Source organism: Schistocerca piceifrons, chromosome 2, assembly GCF_021461385.2.
Source record: "Schistocerca piceifrons isolate TAMUIC-IGC-003096 chromosome 2, iqSchPice1.1, whole genome shotgun sequence".
Lineage (NCBI taxonomy): Eukaryota > Metazoa > Arthropoda > Insecta > Orthoptera > Acrididae > Schistocerca > Schistocerca piceifrons.
This window is the reverse complement of record NC_060139.1, coordinates 282,698,567-282,717,621: the sequence shown is the minus strand read 5'-3', so window position 1 is coordinate 282,717,621 and position 19,055 is coordinate 282,698,567. Positions and strand designations below refer to the sequence as shown.

The window sequence follows — 19,055 nt, the reverse complement described above, 5'->3', positions numbered from 1 at the left end:
TCTACAAGACAGTTGATACTTTTGGTTTTGTTCCAAATCTTGTTGCTCAAGAGGAACTACTGAGTGGTCCAATAACGTTTGTTGGATGCAAGCTTAATTTTTCATGTACGACTACTGAACTTGTTCCTGGTAATTCATGGTTAACAGTTGCTTTAGTGCGAGGTAGTGATAAACCACTACAAGGATTGGAATCTTATTATGAGAGAGATATTATAGCCTATCACACTTTTTCTATTGGTGTACAAGGTGATAGGAATTATGGAACTGGTGTCGTACTTAGTGATAAACCATTTTCAATATATACAAGAAACAGAAGACGTGCTAATGCCAACGAAAGAGTGAATATTTGGGCTAAGATTGATGGTACTTTAGCAAATTATATTAAAGTACAAGGTTGTATACATGGAAGAAGCCTGGAGATACTAGAAGAAGAATGGGTAGCTTTGAGGGATGAAGTAGTGAAGGCAGCAGAGGATCAAGTAGGTAAAAAGATGAGGGCTAGTAGAAGTCCTTGGGTAACAGAAGAAATATTGAATTTAATTGATGAAAGGAGACAATGTAAAAATGCAGTAAATGAAGCAGGCAAAAAGGAATACAAACATCTCAAAAATGAGATCGACAGGAAGTGCAAAATGGCTAAGCAGGGGTGGCGTAGAGGACAAATGTAAGGATGTAGAGGCTGATCTCACCGGGGGTAAGATAGATACTGCCTACAGGAAAATTAAAGAGACCTTTGGAGAAAAGAGAACCACTTGTATGAATATCAAGAGCTCAGATGGAAACCCAGTTCTAAGCAAAGAAGGGAAAGCAGAAAGGTGGAAGGAGTATATAGAGGGTCTATACAAGTGCGATGTACTTGAGGACAATATTATGGAAATGGAAGAGGATGTAGATGAAGATGAAATGGGAGATATGATTCTGTGTGAAGAGTTTGACAGAGCACTGAAAGGCCTATGTCAAAACAAGGCCCCAGGAGTAGACAACATTCCATTAGATCTACTGACAGTCTTGGGAGGGCCAGCCCTGACAAAACTCTACCATCTGGTGAGCAAAACATATGAGACAGGCAAAATACCCTCAGACTTCAAGAAGAATATAATAATTCCAATCCCAAGAAAGCAGGTGTCGACAAATGTGAAAATTAGTGAACTATCAGTTTAATAAGTCACGGCTGCAAAATACTAACGCGAATTCTTTACAGAGAATGGAAAAACTAGTAGAAGCCGACCTTGGGGAAGATCAGTTTGGATTCCACAAAAATATTGGAACACGTGAGGCAATACTGACCCTACGACTTATCTTAGAAGCTAGATTAAGGAAAGGCAAACCTACGTTTCTAGCATTTGTAGACTTCAACAAAGATTTTGACAATGTTGACTGGAGTACTCTCTTTCAAATTCAGAAGTTGGCAGGGGTAAAATACAGGGAGCGAAGGGCTATTTACAATTTGTACAGAAACCAGATGGCAGTTATAAGAGTCGAGGGACATGAAAGGGAAGCAGTGGTTGGGAAGGGAGTGAGACAGGGTTGTAGCCATTCCCCTATGTTATTCAATCTGTATATTGAGCAAGCAGTGAAGAAAACAAAAGAAAAATTCGGAGTATGAATTAAAATCCATGGAGAAGAAATAAAAACTTTGAGGTTCGCCGATGACATTGTAATTCTGTCAGAGACAGCAAAGGACTTGGAAGAGCCGTTGAACGGAATGGACAGTGTCTTGAAGGGAGGATATAAGATGAACATCAGCAAAAGCAAAACGAGGATAATGGAACGCAGTCGAATTATATCGGGTGATTCTGAGGGAATTAGATTAGCAAATGAGACACTTAAAGTAGTAAAGGAGTTTTGCTATTTGGGGAGCAAAATAACTGATGATGCACAAAGTAGAGAGGATATAAAATGTGGACTGGCAATGGCAAGGAAAGCCTTTCTGAAGAAGAGAAATTTGTTAACATCGAGTATAGATTTAGGTGTCAGGAAGTCGTTTCTGAAAGTATTTGTATGGAGTGGTGCTACAGAAGAATGCTGAAGATTAGATGGGTATATCACATAATTAATGAGGAGGTATTGAATAGGATTGGGGAGAAGAGAAGTTTGTGGCACAACTTGACTAGTAGAAGGGATCGGTTGGTAGGACATGTTCTGAGGCATCAAGGGATCACCAATTTAGTATTGGAGGGCAGTGTGGAGGGTAAAAATGGTAGAGGGAGACCAAGAGATGAATACACCAAACAGATTCAGAAGGATGTAGGTTGCAGTAGGTACTGGGAGATGAAGAAGCTTGCACAGGATAGAGTAGCATGGAGAGCTGCATCAAACCAGTCTCAGGACTGAAGACCACAACAACAACAACAACAACAACAACATTTAAATTTTAAAAAGTTTCATATTTTAACAGAGCAACAACTTTCATACCTTCATGTCTGAATGTTGATTCAGATATCACATTTGCTAACCTTATACAAAATATTCATCGAATTTGAAATAACACGTTATTACAGTAGAGTTACACAGATATGAAAAATATGTTACAATAGTTTTACAAACTTGGTTCCTATCTCACAAGGAACCCCTTAAGTGCGAGATCACAAAAGGCCAATGATGTTTACGGCATTTTACACACCACACATTGTCTACCATGCAATCACAATATTGGCTGCTAATGGCAACCGGGGCTGGAATTGAAGGTATCCAATGGCAAGCACAGCTTGAGGTATGGAGCGTAGTTGAAATGCTTACTCGATGACTAACTCGCAACAATACACAAAGTAAACATTGCATTGTATCTACAACAATAGCTGCCAAAGTTGACATTTTGCAGAGTGAGAAAGAAGTGGAGCATGAACTATTAGTGTTTCTGCAAGATGATTCAGTGGAATGTGTGGTGTCGTACACCCTCGGCTGTGAAGACAATGGGCATGAGCAGTACAGTGATGACAATACATGCTTGACAAGTGAAAAAGACACTAAAACAGGTGTCGAGCCATGTATCTCCATCCTTGACCAACAGGGAGCCATGATGCCCGTCTCCAGTGAAACATAATAAAGTACAATTATTGTCCAAGGAGTGGGTACTAAAGGTAACTACACTCATGGAAGATCATCTGCAGCATAAAAAATAAATAAATAAATAAATAAATTATGGACAGATTTCAAATAATTCAGCAGCAGTACGATCATGTATAAGAAAAATTATGGATATCCAAGGCACAAAAAGGCACACTTGATACAAAAACTGGTATTTCTGCATTTCAAGGATGCTCAATACAATGCTGGATGTGCATGATACTAATCCACTACATTATGCAAATCAAATTGCACGTGACATACACTCCTGGAAATTGAAATAAGAACACCGTGAATTCATTGTCCCAGGAAGGGGAAACTTTATTGACACATTCCTGGGGTCAGATACATCACATGATCACACTGACAGAACCACAGGCACATAGACACAGGCAACAGAGCATGCACAATGTCGGCACTAGTACAGTGTATATCCACCTTTCGCAGCAATGCAGGCTGCTATTCTCCCATGGAGACGATCGTAGAGACGCTGGATGTAGTCCTGTGGAACGGCTTGCCATGCCATTTCCACCTGGCGCCTCAGTTGGACCAACGTTCGTGCTGGACGTGCAGACCGCGTGAGACGACGCTTCATCCAGTCCCAAACATGCTCAATGGGGGACAGATCCGGAGATCTTGCTGGCCAGGGTAGTTGACTTACACCTTCTAGAGCACGTTGGGTGGCACGGGATACATGCGGACGTGCATTGTCCTGTTGGAACAGCAAGTTCCCTTGCCGGTCTAGGAATGGTAGAACGATGGGTTCGATGACGGTTTGGATGTACCGTGCACTATTCAGTGTCCCCTCGACGATCACCAGTGGTGTACGGCCAGTGTAGGAGATCGCTCCCCACACCATGATGCCGGGTGTTGGCCCTGTGTGCCTCGGTCGTATACAGTCCTGATTGTGGCGCTCACCTGCACGGCGCCAAACACGCATACGACCATCATTGGCACCAAGGCAGAAGCGACTCTCATCGCTGAAGACGACAAGTCTCCATTCGTCCCTCCATTCACGCCTGTCGCGACACCACTGGAGGCGGGCTGCACGATGTTGGGGCGTGAGCGGAAGACGGCCTAACGGTGTGCGGGACCGTAGCCCAGCTTCATGGAGACGGTTGCGAATGGTCCTCGCCGATACCCCAGGAGCAACAGTGTCCCTAATTTGCTGGGAAGTGGCGGTGCGGTCCCCTACGGCACTGCGTAGGATCCTACGGTCTTGGCGTGCATCCGTGCGTCGCTGCGGTCCGGTCCCAGGTCGACGGGCACGTGCACCTTCCGCCGACCACTGGCGACAACATCGATGTACTGTGGAGACATCACGCCCCACGTGTTGAGCAATTCGGCGGTACGTCCACCCGGCCTCCCGCATGCCCACTATACGCCCTCGCTCAAAGTCCGTCAACTGCACATACGGTTCACGTCCACGCTGTCGCGGCATGCTACCAGTGTTAAAGACTGCGATGGAGCTCCGTATGCCACGGCAAACTGGCTGACACTGACGGCGGCGGTGCACAAATGCTGCGCAGCTAGCGCCATTCGACGGCCAACACCGCGGTTCCTGGTGTGTCCGCTGTGCCGTGCGTGTGATCATTGCTTGTACAGCCCTCTCGCAGTGTCCGGAGCAAGTATGGTGGGTCTGACACACCGGTGTCAATGCGTTCTTTTTTCCATTTCCAGGAGTGTAGATTACAGTGATTCCAAGGGAAGCAGTGGATGAGAATTTACTGAAACTGGAGAGATAAAAATCTTCTCACCAAATGGCACCAGGAGAACACACATATAAAAAAAAAGGTTTTACTTATGCAAGCTTTCAGAGCTAGTGGCTCCTTTCGGTAGAAGGGTTGAAGGGGAAGATGAGGGGTGAAGGAAAAGGGGTGCACTTCAGAAAAGTCACCCAGAACCCCAGGTCAGAGGAGAATTACTGGATGGGATGAGAAGGAAAGACTCTTCCTTCCCATCCTGTCTGGTGCGTCTCTCCTGATCCAGAGTTCTGGATGACGGTGTCGGTGTGTGTGTTTGCTCCCGCCGCAACTTGGTGAGTTGATTTTTTATTTATCCAATTACACTGTATTGTCAAAAATTGATTATTTTTGTTGTTATATTAGTGCCACGGAATTGGAAGATGTAAGATAACAAAATTTCCAATATAGCGTCAACCTGACGATGCACAGCAAACTGCAGAACCAGCCCAAAAATTTGCAGGTGAGATAAAAAAATCATTCAGTAGTAATTTGTTTGTAACTCCAACTGATGAGGGTTCGAAGAGGAAATGAATAAGTAAGGAAGCCTAAAAATTAGAGCTACCAAGAGAGTTGTATCAAGATCAACTAACATCAATGCCTTAATGTGTTTGTAAACATTTATGCAGACTGCTGGTCTGGATGGTAAATTGGCTGGAAAGTTATTTATTGTGGTGTGAGAAATTGCTGCCCCCTATGATTCTTTCTCATGTGTGAATGACAGAGCAAGGGCAGAAGGGAATACTTACAACACTGCAAGCCAGAGTGGGACAATGGGCGTGAGAGAACTGCTTTTGGCAAATAGTGGGTCAAAATAAGTTGCTTTTGCTTGATTCCTGGTCTGCATATAAAAATCATACTCCTTTACTGTGAACTACCCCTCCTGAAAAGTGTGCGACACTACAATTCATACCACCTGGAACAACAGGACTAATTCAGCCTCTGGATGGTTTTTACCATGCCTATAAATCATACAATCACTCTGTCTGCAACTACGCCTTAAAGGGCAGCCATTTTCACAATAAGCTCCATGAGAGACTGTTTCGCATTTCGTTGCATGCCATCGCATTCCATCACTTCTCATCACCCCATTACACCAATATGATTCCATATGCATTCTTTTAGAGAGGATACCGAACTTCACATCCTGCACAGGTTGTAACTCACAAGGAGTTTGCCTTCGATCCTGATGCTGTGAACCTTTTGTGATTGCTATGCGGCACCATATTTCTTCTGTTGTACATGGTATAAGATAAGAGTTTATTCTGAACATCTCTTGAATGTCGACAATATCCATTTTGTGAAGTATAATACATAAATGTCATTCATGGTTGATCTCTGCACCTTCGAGATAATCATTTTCTGTCACCCTTCTTACGCATGTGGTGAATCAATAGCAGCTATTATTTTTCCTGTCATAATTGTTAACACAACACTTTCAAAAGAACCTTAGCAAAGATTAAACTTGCGACATCGCAATAAAGGGGTTTCTTATCAGCTGATAATTTTAATGCATGTGAAAAATTAATAACAACAACCAAACTGTTGATTTCAGCAAACAAACCTGCTCTTTGAAGTGCTGCAGAGTAGGTTTCGTGTCAACTACTTGTTGCTCTTCCATACCAGTGTTTGTAGTGTCAACTTCTTCACATGTCAGCTGGGGACCATATTCCAAAAACTGTTCAAGAAATGCTTCACGGTCATCCAACCACAGATATGAATGTTCTTCAAAATTTTCGCAATAAGATATAGCCTGTAAACAAATAAATTATTTACAATTTATTGAATTTAGTTTTCATTTCTTATAACAAAATACAGTTTGATGGTAAGTGCTTGCACACCACACCTGGGAAACTGCGAGTAGGAAAACAATGATGATGATGATGATGATGGTGACATTAAATGTTCAGATGTGTGTATTGTATAATATGATGGTATTGATCGACAGGAAAAAACAATCTTAGAGAAATAATTCAGTATTTTTGGGGTTCAATGTAACATACTTGTCAAAGTCATTACAACAACATTCTTTTCAAATCTTTACATTGAGTGTAATGGGTGTATAACATGAAAAGCAAATATTCTTTCTATTTTAATGAAGATGTCAGGGCAAATTCACAAAAAAAGCTTTTGTACTTTGGACAATGCATTTGCAATTCAGGATTTTGATGGAAGTATTTATCCTATAAATTCATTATGTCAATTCTATTGTTGAACACAGCGACTCCATTGCAAACAGATGATGATTCAGACAGAAACAGTAAAAAATTAAATTTACTGTCTGGAAAATATTATATTTTTCTCTAAGCAATAATTAAAATGAATGCAGGTTTATCATCATATGGTTGGTACTTAAAAATTCATTGTGCACATTTTGTATATTCCCTCAGAACTGATTTGTTTTATAACAACACCACAACTGAAGTGACAATGTGCATGATATTATTAAAATGGAGTTTTTATACTTACCCATCATCTGATAAAGAATTTGCTGTAGCTCCAAAGGTAAATCAGGAGAGAACAAAAGACAAAATTGACCAGGTTGGCAAAAGTGGTCACATAAAGGTATTTATTGCACTAGTCAAGTAAGGACAGAGATCTGTTCTCTTGCCTAAATATTATGGAAACTAGTTTTATTTTAGAAAGCTCTTCAATGCGGACAAGTAACAATTCATATTTAGATGTTAAAAGAATCGTTAAGGAGTTGGAAGTTGTTAATGACTCTGTTCAAATCTCTGCTAAATTAATGCAAGATTTTAATGGATTTCCAAACATAGATGAGGAGCAAAAGGAATTTATATAGCGCTGTGTTCAAGAACACTGCAGACTGTATCCTGATTACAAGAAAGAAACACTGAAAAAAAGTATTTCCAAATACTAATTGCATCTTAAAAAGCAAAAATATATTTAATTTTGACTTTATGCAGTCATCAATAACTTTTACGCTGACTAAAAATGACAGAACCTAAAATTCCCAACATTAAAGTTTTTTGCTCTAGTCAGCACAGGTTAATGTCATTGTATTGAGATGAAATTCTTTTCTATTAAATCTAATCAAACAGAAAACATTTGAGGGATGTGAGTAAAATGTTTAGGAAAAAATAAGGGACATACTAACATACAAGTCATACATACATGGCCTATGTCATCTTATGATGCTGAAGCCTGACTCTGAAGATGACAATGGCCATGTGGGTGTCTGGTGTGTGTGTGTGTGTGTGTGTGTGTGTGTGTGTGTGTGTTTGTTTTTCTATTGTTAAATGTACTGTGCTTTTAAATGTGCCTATGTGCTCCTCAATATCCCTCTATGTTGTGAGTAGCAACCTGTCCTAACCCATATTGTTGTTATTCTAGAACAGATAGAAAATGCTGTGGAGAAGGCAAACCAAAGACTGTGTTTTATTGGCAGAAGACTTAGAAGAGCAACAGATCTACTAAAGAGACTTGCAGCAGGGCAGGATTGTTCTGTCGTTCTTTCGTTTTGTCTCCTTACTCTCTCTCTCTCTGTGTCACTTTCATTGAACAGTTCACCTACCTCTATATTTCTTCCTTCCGGCGTCCCTTCACTCTGCAGTAGTAAATACACGCTAGGCAGTGTAAAGCAGCATTGATGAAGCCACCATCAAATACCTACCACAAAGAGGCCACGTAAATCAAGTTCCTGTAAGTTCATTTTCACAAATTTCGGGTGGTAGGAAAATGCAATTTAATTGCAGTAAGCATTTGAAAATTCTATTGACGTCTTTTTATTCAAAAGGAATCGCATGAAATGGCTATCAAGTCTGTAGTTAATAATGCAACTGCTCTATCATTCCAAGTTCACTGTTTATCCAACATATTTCAGCTACATGTACATCTATATCTACATTTACATTTATACTCCGCAAGCCAGCCAATGGTGTGTGGCGGAGGGCACTTTATGTGCCACTGTCATTAACTCCCTTTCCTGTTCCAGTCACGTATGGTTCACGGGAAGAACGACTGCCGGAAAGCCCCCGTGCGCACTCAAATCTCTCTAATTTTACATTTGTGATCTCCTTGGGAGGTACAAGTAAGGGGTAGCAATATATTCAATACCTCATCCAGAAACACACCCTCTCGAAACCTGGACAGCAAGCTACACCACGACGCAAAGCGCCTCTCTTGCAGAGTCTGCCACTTGAGTTTGCTAAATATCTCCATAACGCTATCACACTTATCAAATAACCCTGTGACCAAACGCACCGCTCTTCTTTTGATCTTCTCTATCTCCTCTGTCAACCAGACCTGGTACAGATCCCACACTGATGAGCAATACTCAAGTATAGGTCAAACAAGTGTTTTGTAAGCCACCTCCTTTGTTGATGAACTACATGTTCTAAGAACTCTCCCAATGAATCTCAACCTGGCACCCGCCTTACCAACAATTAATTTTATATGATCATTCCACTTCAAATTGTTCCGTACGCATACTCCCAGATAGTTTACAGAAGTAACTGCTACCAGTATTTGTTACGCTATCATATAATCATACAATAAAAGATCCTTCTTTCTATGTATTCACAATACATTACATTTGTCTATGTTAAGGGTCAGTTGCCACACTCTGCACCAAGTGCCTATTTGCTGCAGATCTTCCCGCATTTCGCTGCAATTTTCTAATGCTGCAACTTCTCTGTATGCTACAGCATCGTCCGTGAAAAGCTGCATGGAACTTCCGACACTATCTACTAGGTCATTTATATATATTGTGAAAAGCAATGGTCCCATAACACTCCCCTGTGGCACACCAGAGGTTACTTTAACGTCTGTAGATGCCTCTCCATTGAGAACAACATGCTGTGTTCTGTTTGCTAAAAATCCAGCCACACAGCTGGTCTGATATTCTGTAGGCTCTTACTTTGTTTACCAGGTGACAGTGCGGAACTGTATCAAACGCCTTATGGAAGCCAAGGAAAATGGCATCCACCTGGGAGCCCGTACCTAATATTTTCTGGGTCTCATGAACTAATAAAGGGAGTTGGGTCTCACACAATCGCCATTTCCGGAATCCATGCTGATTCCTACAGAGTAGATTCTGGGTTTCCAGATAAGCAGCCAGAATTCCGGCAAGTCTGACCCGATTAATTTTGCGATCTAACAGTCACTGACCCTCCACTATTACAGAGTTAAACATTTGGTCATTTCAGTGGTCTTCTATGTTAGAACTGCTCGCCAAAGTATTCCATAAGGAACACGGAATATGCCACGCGGAATTGTCTCTATGACCAAAAGATCACACGTTTATAAGACTTCAACTAATTAGTTCCGAAACATCACACTCTCCTCAAAATGTTCGTAACTTAAACCGCTTTAGTCACAACATGTTCTATCTGAAATGATCTCACTAGCTCTTCATTTTACATACTATTTTCACAGAGACATCTATCTTAGTGTTACTCAGAAGCAGGTTAGTGAGCGACTATCTCAATGCTCCTCTCCTCTATGCCTATCTAATTACCTGTGGGCAGGAACCGCTCAATTTTAATTAGCTATTGATCTGAAGGACCAATCAGAATGATCCGTCCAGATCATTCTTGCGGCAAAACTTGCCTTAGCCAACCACTAATCAGATAGTCATTTACGTCATTTCAATTTCAATTTCTAATATATTGTTTAATAAAATAGCATGTAATGCAAAATATTCTTTAAATTAATATAGAAACTTTTTCCGCTTCAGATTTTTATTCTGGCTGCTCTCTTACAAAAGCAAGCACACATCGACATACGTCATCAGCATCGTGGTTGCAACACAATTTTCCCTTTTCCCACAGTTCAGTTTTATAAGGTTTTACATAAAATGACATTAAGCTTTAACATACGTCCTGCATACACTCTCTCATTCATTCCCATGTATTTACACAACAAAATAATAAGCAAATAATAATTCTGAATGATTTTTATACTATGTAACATACAGTAATTAAAGTTTTGAAAGGAAAATTCCGATTCAGTGATTTTATATATTGTGAGCTTTATTATGACTTCAGATGATAATAAAAGACGTTTGGTTATTGTTCCTAACTGAGTTTTGAAACGTAAGTGTCGTTTTTAGGACATTTAAATAATTTTCTCGATCTCCATAACTATAATAGATAAAAATCTGAAATTTTGACAGGATCCCTTCCTTGATAACAAAAGATTGCGTACCAAGTTTGAACAAAATTGGATGATAATTACTATGGTTTATTTAGATTCGTAGGGGGTATGAATTTGCGTACCGACTGAATGTTACTTCAGAGTGTTCTCACAGCTAGTAGCGTCAGCTGCGCTATGAGTCAGAGGCAAAGAAAAAGCTACCATCCTTACCAGACACAGTTAAAGGAGCACATTGAGAAAGTTAAGAAGGAGAACACGTTTCATATTGTCAATAAATAGGGGAGAAAGTGTCATGGACATGATACAGGATTTAAGGTGGACATCAGTACAACAAATGTGTTTCTCATTGTGGCAGGATCTTCTTACGCAATTTCAATCACAGACTTCCGCTCCGAATGCGATAATATTTTATTGACACCAAACTACATTGGGAGCAATGATCATCATAATAAAATAAGGGAAATCAGAGCTTACACAGAAGTATATAAGTGTTCGTCTACTTTGGGCGCTGTTCAAGAGTAGAATAATAGGGAATTATTGTGAAAGTGGTTTGATGATACTCTGTCAGGCACTTAAGTGTGATTTGCAGAGTATCCATGTAGATGTATATGTAGGTGTAGGTGTAGCCCAGATTTTCCGCAGTTTGATTTAAAAAGTTTAATGTACTACCCCCTCACCCCCACTCAATAATTAAATAAATATGATGTGTGATGTCAATAAATATAATGTAATTGGTAGATATACTTTCATTTTCCACACAGCACGGAAAACAATTAAATAAAATAAAAAACATGGTACTTTTAAAACAAGTCATCAGTAATTAGCACCAATGTTGTCATAAAATAACACAACTGACAAGAAATAACACCAAAACTGATCACAAAACGAAACAAGTTTTTCTATCCCTACATATAAGTTATAGGTGACACTATTAATCAAGAAGAAAAGACTTCAGTATTTATTTTGGCACAGAGAAAAAGAGAGAGAGAGGGTGGGTGATGGTGGAGGGGGAGGGGGGGGGGGGGGAGGAGAAGAATGAAAATTCAACAACAGTGAATTGGTTGTTCTCTGCCCAGCTTTTATTTTATCCCAGAAGCTGACAAATACACTTTCCACTCAAAATGTTCTAAAATCTGATGATTCATCCGGATCAAGGTGAGTGTTAAAGAAAAACCATAAATAGTAAGCTGTAAGTTTCTGGTTGGTTGATTGGGGGGGGGGGGATGGACCACCAAACAGTGGTGTCATCAGTACCATCGGATTAGGGAAGGATGTGGAAGTGAGTCAGCTGTGCCCTTTCAAAGGAACCATCCCAGCATTTGCCTGAAGTGATTTAGGGAAACCACAGAAAACCTAAATCAGGATAGCTGAATATGGGTTTGAACAATAAGTTTCTGTAATATGTTCTAAGCAACAGTGACACCATGTAGAGCGGTTTAGATTTATTTACATTCATCTACATTATTTCCTATAGTTTTTGTAGCACAATTTGTGAACAGTAAATGCTACAAGCTTAAGTTTTACTCCTTATTAGATTCAGAACTGGAGACCTGTGTGCTTAAGGAAAAATTACATACTGTATATATTCTGTGATTTCTATTGATTTTAAGCACCAGTAACAGCAAGGAAAGTGTAAAGAGACACAAAGCAACTGAAAGTAATTAAATAGCATACATCAACGATGAAACATAATCATGAAATGTAGGTACTGGTAATAAAGAATGAACTAAACAAAGTGTGGGGGCCAAAATACAAAAAAAGCTTGTTTAAATATATGAGTTATTTGATTAATGAGTAACAATCACAAACCAAGGAGGACTGGAGCAAGGATGGAAAGATGACAAGCAACAATGTAGGTACAAAAGTCGATAAAACAAAAGAGAGTAAAGGTAAAAAATGTGTACTCAGTGACACACCGGAATGGGAAAAGGAAAGCAAAACACAAGGAACAAATTAAAGCAAGAACAAAGTAAATAAAAATTTAATTCAGTTTTTGCTCTAGTGAATAATGAGGCATAGGAATTTATGAGGCACTGGCACTTACAGAGAAAGAGAATAAATTCACGTGGTGAAACAATCATCAACTAAAATTATGTTGCAAAATACTTTCTCCAACAGCAAGCTAATTTATACTCCCCCCCCCCCCCCCCCCAGGTCCATTTTCTGAGTTCTTTGATGTAGCCTACAATAATTTCTTCTCCTGCAACAATTTTTCCAAGTGGGAGTAGCACTTAAAACACTGAACATACTCATGTGTTTCAATCTCTATTTCCCTGCAGTTTTCGCCCTCTATGGTTCTCACTATTAGTTGTCATCTGAGATTTAAGGTCCAAAGCTGCAACATTGTACCAACTAGTACCAACTGCCACTGCTCCCCATGGCAATAGAAAATTGCTTTGAAGTCTCTATTTCTTGCAAAAATCATATAAGAGGTATTTGCATATAGTATGGATTTCTATAGAGTATGTAAAAAAATCTGTTCTTCATTCATATTAGGACCAAAGTACGTTAATTTTTTTTAAGTAGGTGAAATTTTCCTATTGTTAAACAGCTTCAAACATATCACAATGTGCCTTGAAAACTAATGAACTTTCTGGAATACTGTTTTTTTCTGTTGATTGTCAAAATACCTCATTAAGCAATGAATTTTTGCTAACTTTTGCATACGATTTTCAAATTGGCACTTTTTCCCAATGTTATCAATATTTAACTAGTGGCATGTATGAAGGTTAACACAACACGTATGGCTCATGCAGATTTACATATTTCCACATCCAACTGTCATGGACGGATCAAATAAATTTGCGTTTTTCGTTCTGGGCACTTTTCCGAGACCTGTTGCTCATGCCAGTAACTATTTCAATTTAACAAAAGGTTATATATGAATAGAGGGATCAGTGCAGTGAACATCAGTATGAACTTATTTTTATCTTTCGTTTTACCACCAACAATCAGTATCACAAAACATTCAATACTGTAGGTGTTCCCTTGTGCAGTACGGTGCTAAAACAGTTGACGAGGTTCTTGCCGAACTGTTTGCAAAGAATTGTTGTGATGTGCTAAGTGATTTAGATGATGTTACTGATAGTGGTAATGGAAGTGAAGAAGAGTACAACACAGCTATAATCAACCAAAGTGAGATAATTGTAAACGATATAGATGATGTTACTGATAGTGGTAATGGAAATGAAGAAGAGTACATACAACATGTCTATAATCAACCAAAGTGAGATAATTGTGAATGATTTAGATGACAAACCTTCTAATAGTGAAAGTTGGCTGAAGAAGGATAAGACCATTATTTTAGGAGCATTTAAAGGAATTCCAGGTGTAGAAACCCTTCCCAGTGAGATCAATAGTTTCTGGCCATATAATCCTGGAAAATGTATCAAATGTTGTTTGCTTTTTCATATGGTTTGCAAAAGTTTAAGTGGACACCTCTCCAATTTAGAAATATACACTGGAGAACAAAAAAAGCTTCAAGACGCTATTCTCTCTGTACTTTCACCTCACCTTGGCATGTGGCACCGTGTTTATTGAGACAATTATTACAACAGTACAGCTATTGCCAAAACATTTCTAGAAAGTAAAACTAGAGTTTGTGCATAATATGAATCAAGAGAGATCTCCCTCAGCATCTACAAACAGAACACAAATCTCGAGAGAATGGTGACACTGCATTTCAAAGACAATGTGACATTTTGCTGCAGGTATGGAAAGATGAATGGGAGGTGAGATTGATAACAACAATTCACGATGGGTGCATGGTTGCGACAGGGATGGGGACAAAGTAACTCAACATGACGAAACCACACAGAACCAAAATATAGTGTGATATATGTTCAATAAATTTATGAAAGGTGTGGACAAAGATGATCAATATCTTTCGTATTGTGAGATAGTAATGAAAACCAATAAGGGACAAAGAAAATAGCTTTGTTTCTAATAAATTGTGCTTTGAAACTTCCTGGCAGATTAAAACTGTGTGCCCGACCGAGACTCGAACTCGGGACCTTTGCCCTTCGCGGGCAAGTGCTCTACCAACTGAGCTACCGAAGCACGACTCACGCCCGGTACTCATAGCTTTACTTCTGCCAGTATCTCGTCTCCTACAGAAGCTCTCCTGCGAACATTTCTTTCGGGAGTGCTAGTTCTGCAAGGTTCGCAGGAGAGCTTCTGTAAAGTTTGGAAGGTAGGAGACGAGATACTGGCAGAAGTAAAGCTATGAGTACCGGGCGTGAGTCGTGCTTCGGTAGCTCAGTTGGTAGAGCACTTGCCCGCGAAAGGCAAAGGTCCCGAGTTCGAGTCTCGGTCGGGCACACAGTTTTAATCTGCCAGGAAGTTTCATATCAGCGCACACTCCGCTGCAGAGTGAAAATCTCATTCTGGAAATTGTGCTTTGTTTAACACATACAAGGTGTACAGAAACCTAAATCCAGATATACAAATATATATATAAAATCTTCCTACAAGAAGTTGCAAGAGCCTGTAACAAGTGATCAACAAGTTGGTGCAGCAACTGTTGAGGAAACTGAAGCAATCCAACCTACAAATGAGCACCTGCTAAGGATCCACAACAACATACTATTCGGACTATTGTGGGGAGTGGAAAAAAGAAATATCCAGCCAACCTTGCAGAATTTGCACAGCACTTCATAAAAGAAATGAAACAAGACACTATTGTATTGTATTGATTTATTGCATGTAGCACCATGAAAGCTATCCCTTGATGTCTCAACACATTTCCTACTATCCTGTCCATTCTTTTGGTTAATGTTTTCCCTCATTTATTATCTTATCAGCCCACATAATTTTTATCAGCCTTCTGTGACACCACATATCAAAAGTTTCAACCTTCTACTTTTCTGGTTTTTCCACAGTCATAGTCATAACCAGTATTTAGATACTCGTAGTCATAACCAGCATTTAGATGTGTTTATTTCATACTACAGAAATCAGGCAGGATATTATGTTAAAGAGTTAATTTAACAACATTTGATTGAAATTACACATAAATTTCACCATCTGAAACACATAATACTGAACATTTATAGGATAATACACAAATGTAGTCTACAGGTAAAAGTAAAAGTCTTATAGCAGAAAGGCAGGTTCAGCCGTCTAATTGGAAAGATTCCCATATCCTCCATGCCCAAAGGCACCTTCCCTACATGAAGTATGAGAGTTGATTGAGGAGGTGTATCTGTGAAGTGAAAATGACTAATGATGTGTGTGTGTGTGTGTGTGTGTGTGTGTGTGTGTAGTGTCATGTCATGTTCATGTTGGAGATGATGACAGAAAGGAAGAGTGAAACCTACTGCCAGCACATAGGCTACTCTTCCCGATGCACACCAAAAGGGGACCCTGAACTCAACATACCCATCCAATGGACAGATCACCATCAACAGTATCAACTGTCCTCACTTCATGAGACCCTGTGGAGAAGTTTGGAATTGAATCCAGGACATTGGCACAAAGACTGCCAATCAGGAACTTCATGCCACCACCCATCCTGTCCCCTCTGTGGTAAAGGTTAAGGGACAATTGTCAACAGCACACCATTTATCAAGACAATCACCTATTCAAGCACTGACCATGCCCTACCGGTGCTTAATTTCCTGATCTGACAGGAACCAGTGTATCCACCACACCATAACCATTGACATTTTACAGGCATTAGTTACATTTATAAGGAAATAAATAATACCAAGGTTATTTATTATTTTGCCACTTACTTGATCTATTACTTGCTGAACACGTGTCAGTGTTTCTTCTTTCATTTCAATTAAGTCTGCATTTGACTCCATTTCTTCCTAATTTGGAATATAATGACAACAAGTATATCAGAAATTGTTTGTTAATGTGAGTAATAATAACTTTAAGTATGACAGTTCTTTATCATTAAATTTCAGATATACCTTATAATCAATTTGTCCAGGGTTTGGAGCTACACGAGGAATAATAGTAGCCATGTATGTAATGTCATTTATAATGCTCTGGATAAGAGAATAGAAACTTTTAGGGTCATTTACATTCAGTGAAGGAACAAATACAAGGTCTGGTTCCTGTAACTCTAGTGATACTTCAAACAAAGGTGGCCTTTTACGTTTCTCATCCATTTCATCCATGAGGAACTGCAAACTTAAAATTCACATTAATAAAACAAGGGTTTCTCTTGTTTTTTCGTGTATCTTAAAAGTAACAAAAAACATACAGCCTGAAATAAGATGTACTGCATCATAAAAGGTAGATAAATTTGGAAAAAGTAGTTTCTATGATAAATGATTAGACTAGATGAGATACATTGTTCATTCTACATACCCATGCTGAAGAAATACTTTAGGTTGTGGAACATGCCAAAAAACAAAACTTATGTAGCACATGTTCACAAAAGAACAAACATGTCAATGTTCCTTCTAACAGATACTAATGAAAATGATTCTCAAGGATGTTGGGAATAAGTCAAAAACATCAAAAATAATTTAATCTACAAACTAACATCAAACTATATTATCGACATGGAAATGAATACATGCCAAAGAGTATAAGATAATTCCTAGGTTATTGTAGGTTAGCACAAATAAAAGAACCAGTTTACAATGTTCCTTACAATGGTCACATTACTGTGCTGAAGTTAAGTGAAAGCAATATTACTTTCACATTATGTAATCCTGTTAATAATATATGCATCAGTGGTTGTGCCACGATATTTGTCAATGGATTAGAAGAAGCTGGCCACTAATAAATCCTTTAAACTCCTCTTAATCTATGTGTCTATAGTAGTTACACTTGTTTTTTTGTAAGGGGGGGGGGGGGGGGGGGATAGTGTAACGCCCCAAGGACAGAAAAACCCAATTAAGAAACTTTGTGGAAACTTAATGTAGGGAAGCGAGTCATCTTGACAGAGACGGCAACTATTGACAATAAAATCTACACTGGTAATATTTTGATTAACGCCTATATTATTCAAGTACTGAGAATAGCATACAAAAAGGGGATATAAAAGGAAAGGATTATCATAGATTCTTTACCAAACATCTATAGAATAAATTCAAACTCATATGAACGAAGGTTAAATCTAAGAAAGTAATTCAGTCAAAGATAACATTTACCATGGAAGAGAGTTGTAGCCGCATCGAAAAGGAAATTCAATGCGACTACAATGCAACTCGTATATGGAAATGTTCAGTTAGTTAGTTGCTCTTGAGTCGCTCTAGAGTACTTTTGTGATAGTTGTCTGGATGTAAACATTATTAGATTCTTTCAGTTTTGGAAGTCTGATAATTCGTGAGATAGAGACTGAAGTATTGTTCAGTCATTCGACTGATGAAAGTTAATCTTTACCGTTCTCAATGCGACGGTATAGTAGGATGACTGTTAGACTTCAATTGAGTGATACTGGTTTATCGGACTTAGCCTTTGTACTGATGAACAGTTACAAACCTTGAGAGCAATGGATCAATGACAGAAAAACAATTCGTAGTCTTGAGTGGAACACAATAAAACGAAGACATGAAGAAAGGGCAGTATGCTGATTAGTCAAACGTTGTTGCCAGTGTCACGATTACTGAACTGAACAGAAGTTAATCTTGAATGACATATTGGTGTGCGTGTGTTGTAGGGACAAACAATTAATTACAGAAAGAACAATAAAATCCGAATCACAAGGTAAATTTTACATGTTGCTGAACTCATTAAATGGACAATACAATGTGTATTAATGCACGTTGATTGACTCTATAAACATTTTAAGTGACCAAGTGAATACAAGAATAATGGACAGTATAAGTTATCTCTGGAGTTACATCGGACCGTTATTAATAACTGGGTGTAGCAACGGAATAGTAGAAAGCAAATTTTCGTCCTCGCTATGTATAATGTGAAAAACGGCCGTAATGATGAAGTCAAGAATGAGGATTTTATTTCATCATGGAACTAAATGGGCATAAAAATAAATATAAACGATTGCAGATTACCAGTTCACACAAACTGAGAAGACTGATGCAGACAGATAACAGAATATTTCTAAACCACACGAGGAGTTGTGCTCTTACGAGAGTTACAGGTGCTGTTCCACGTCGCACCGACGATGACGAACATTGTTACGAGTCGCGTCTCTTCCCGGCGAGT

General features: G+C 39.1%; 1 protein-coding gene across 1 annotated transcript in view; it reads right to left on the bottom strand.

Moving 5' to 3' along the window:
* The window catches only part of LOC124775330 (dynein beta chain, ciliary-like), a 702,744-nt gene that overhangs the window by 439,483 nt on the left and 244,206 nt on the right, over window positions 1–19,055 (bottom strand). The window contains exons 45-47 of the mRNA XM_047250162.1: window positions 16,844–17,066; window positions 16,661–16,738; window positions 6,373–6,561 (exon numbers count right to left, since the gene is read on the bottom strand). Coding sequence (XP_047106118.1) covers window positions 6,373–6,561; window positions 16,661–16,738; window positions 16,844–17,066 — 490 coding nt within the window. The remainder of the gene's footprint in view (window positions 1–6,372; window positions 6,562–16,660; window positions 16,739–16,843; window positions 17,067–19,055) is intronic.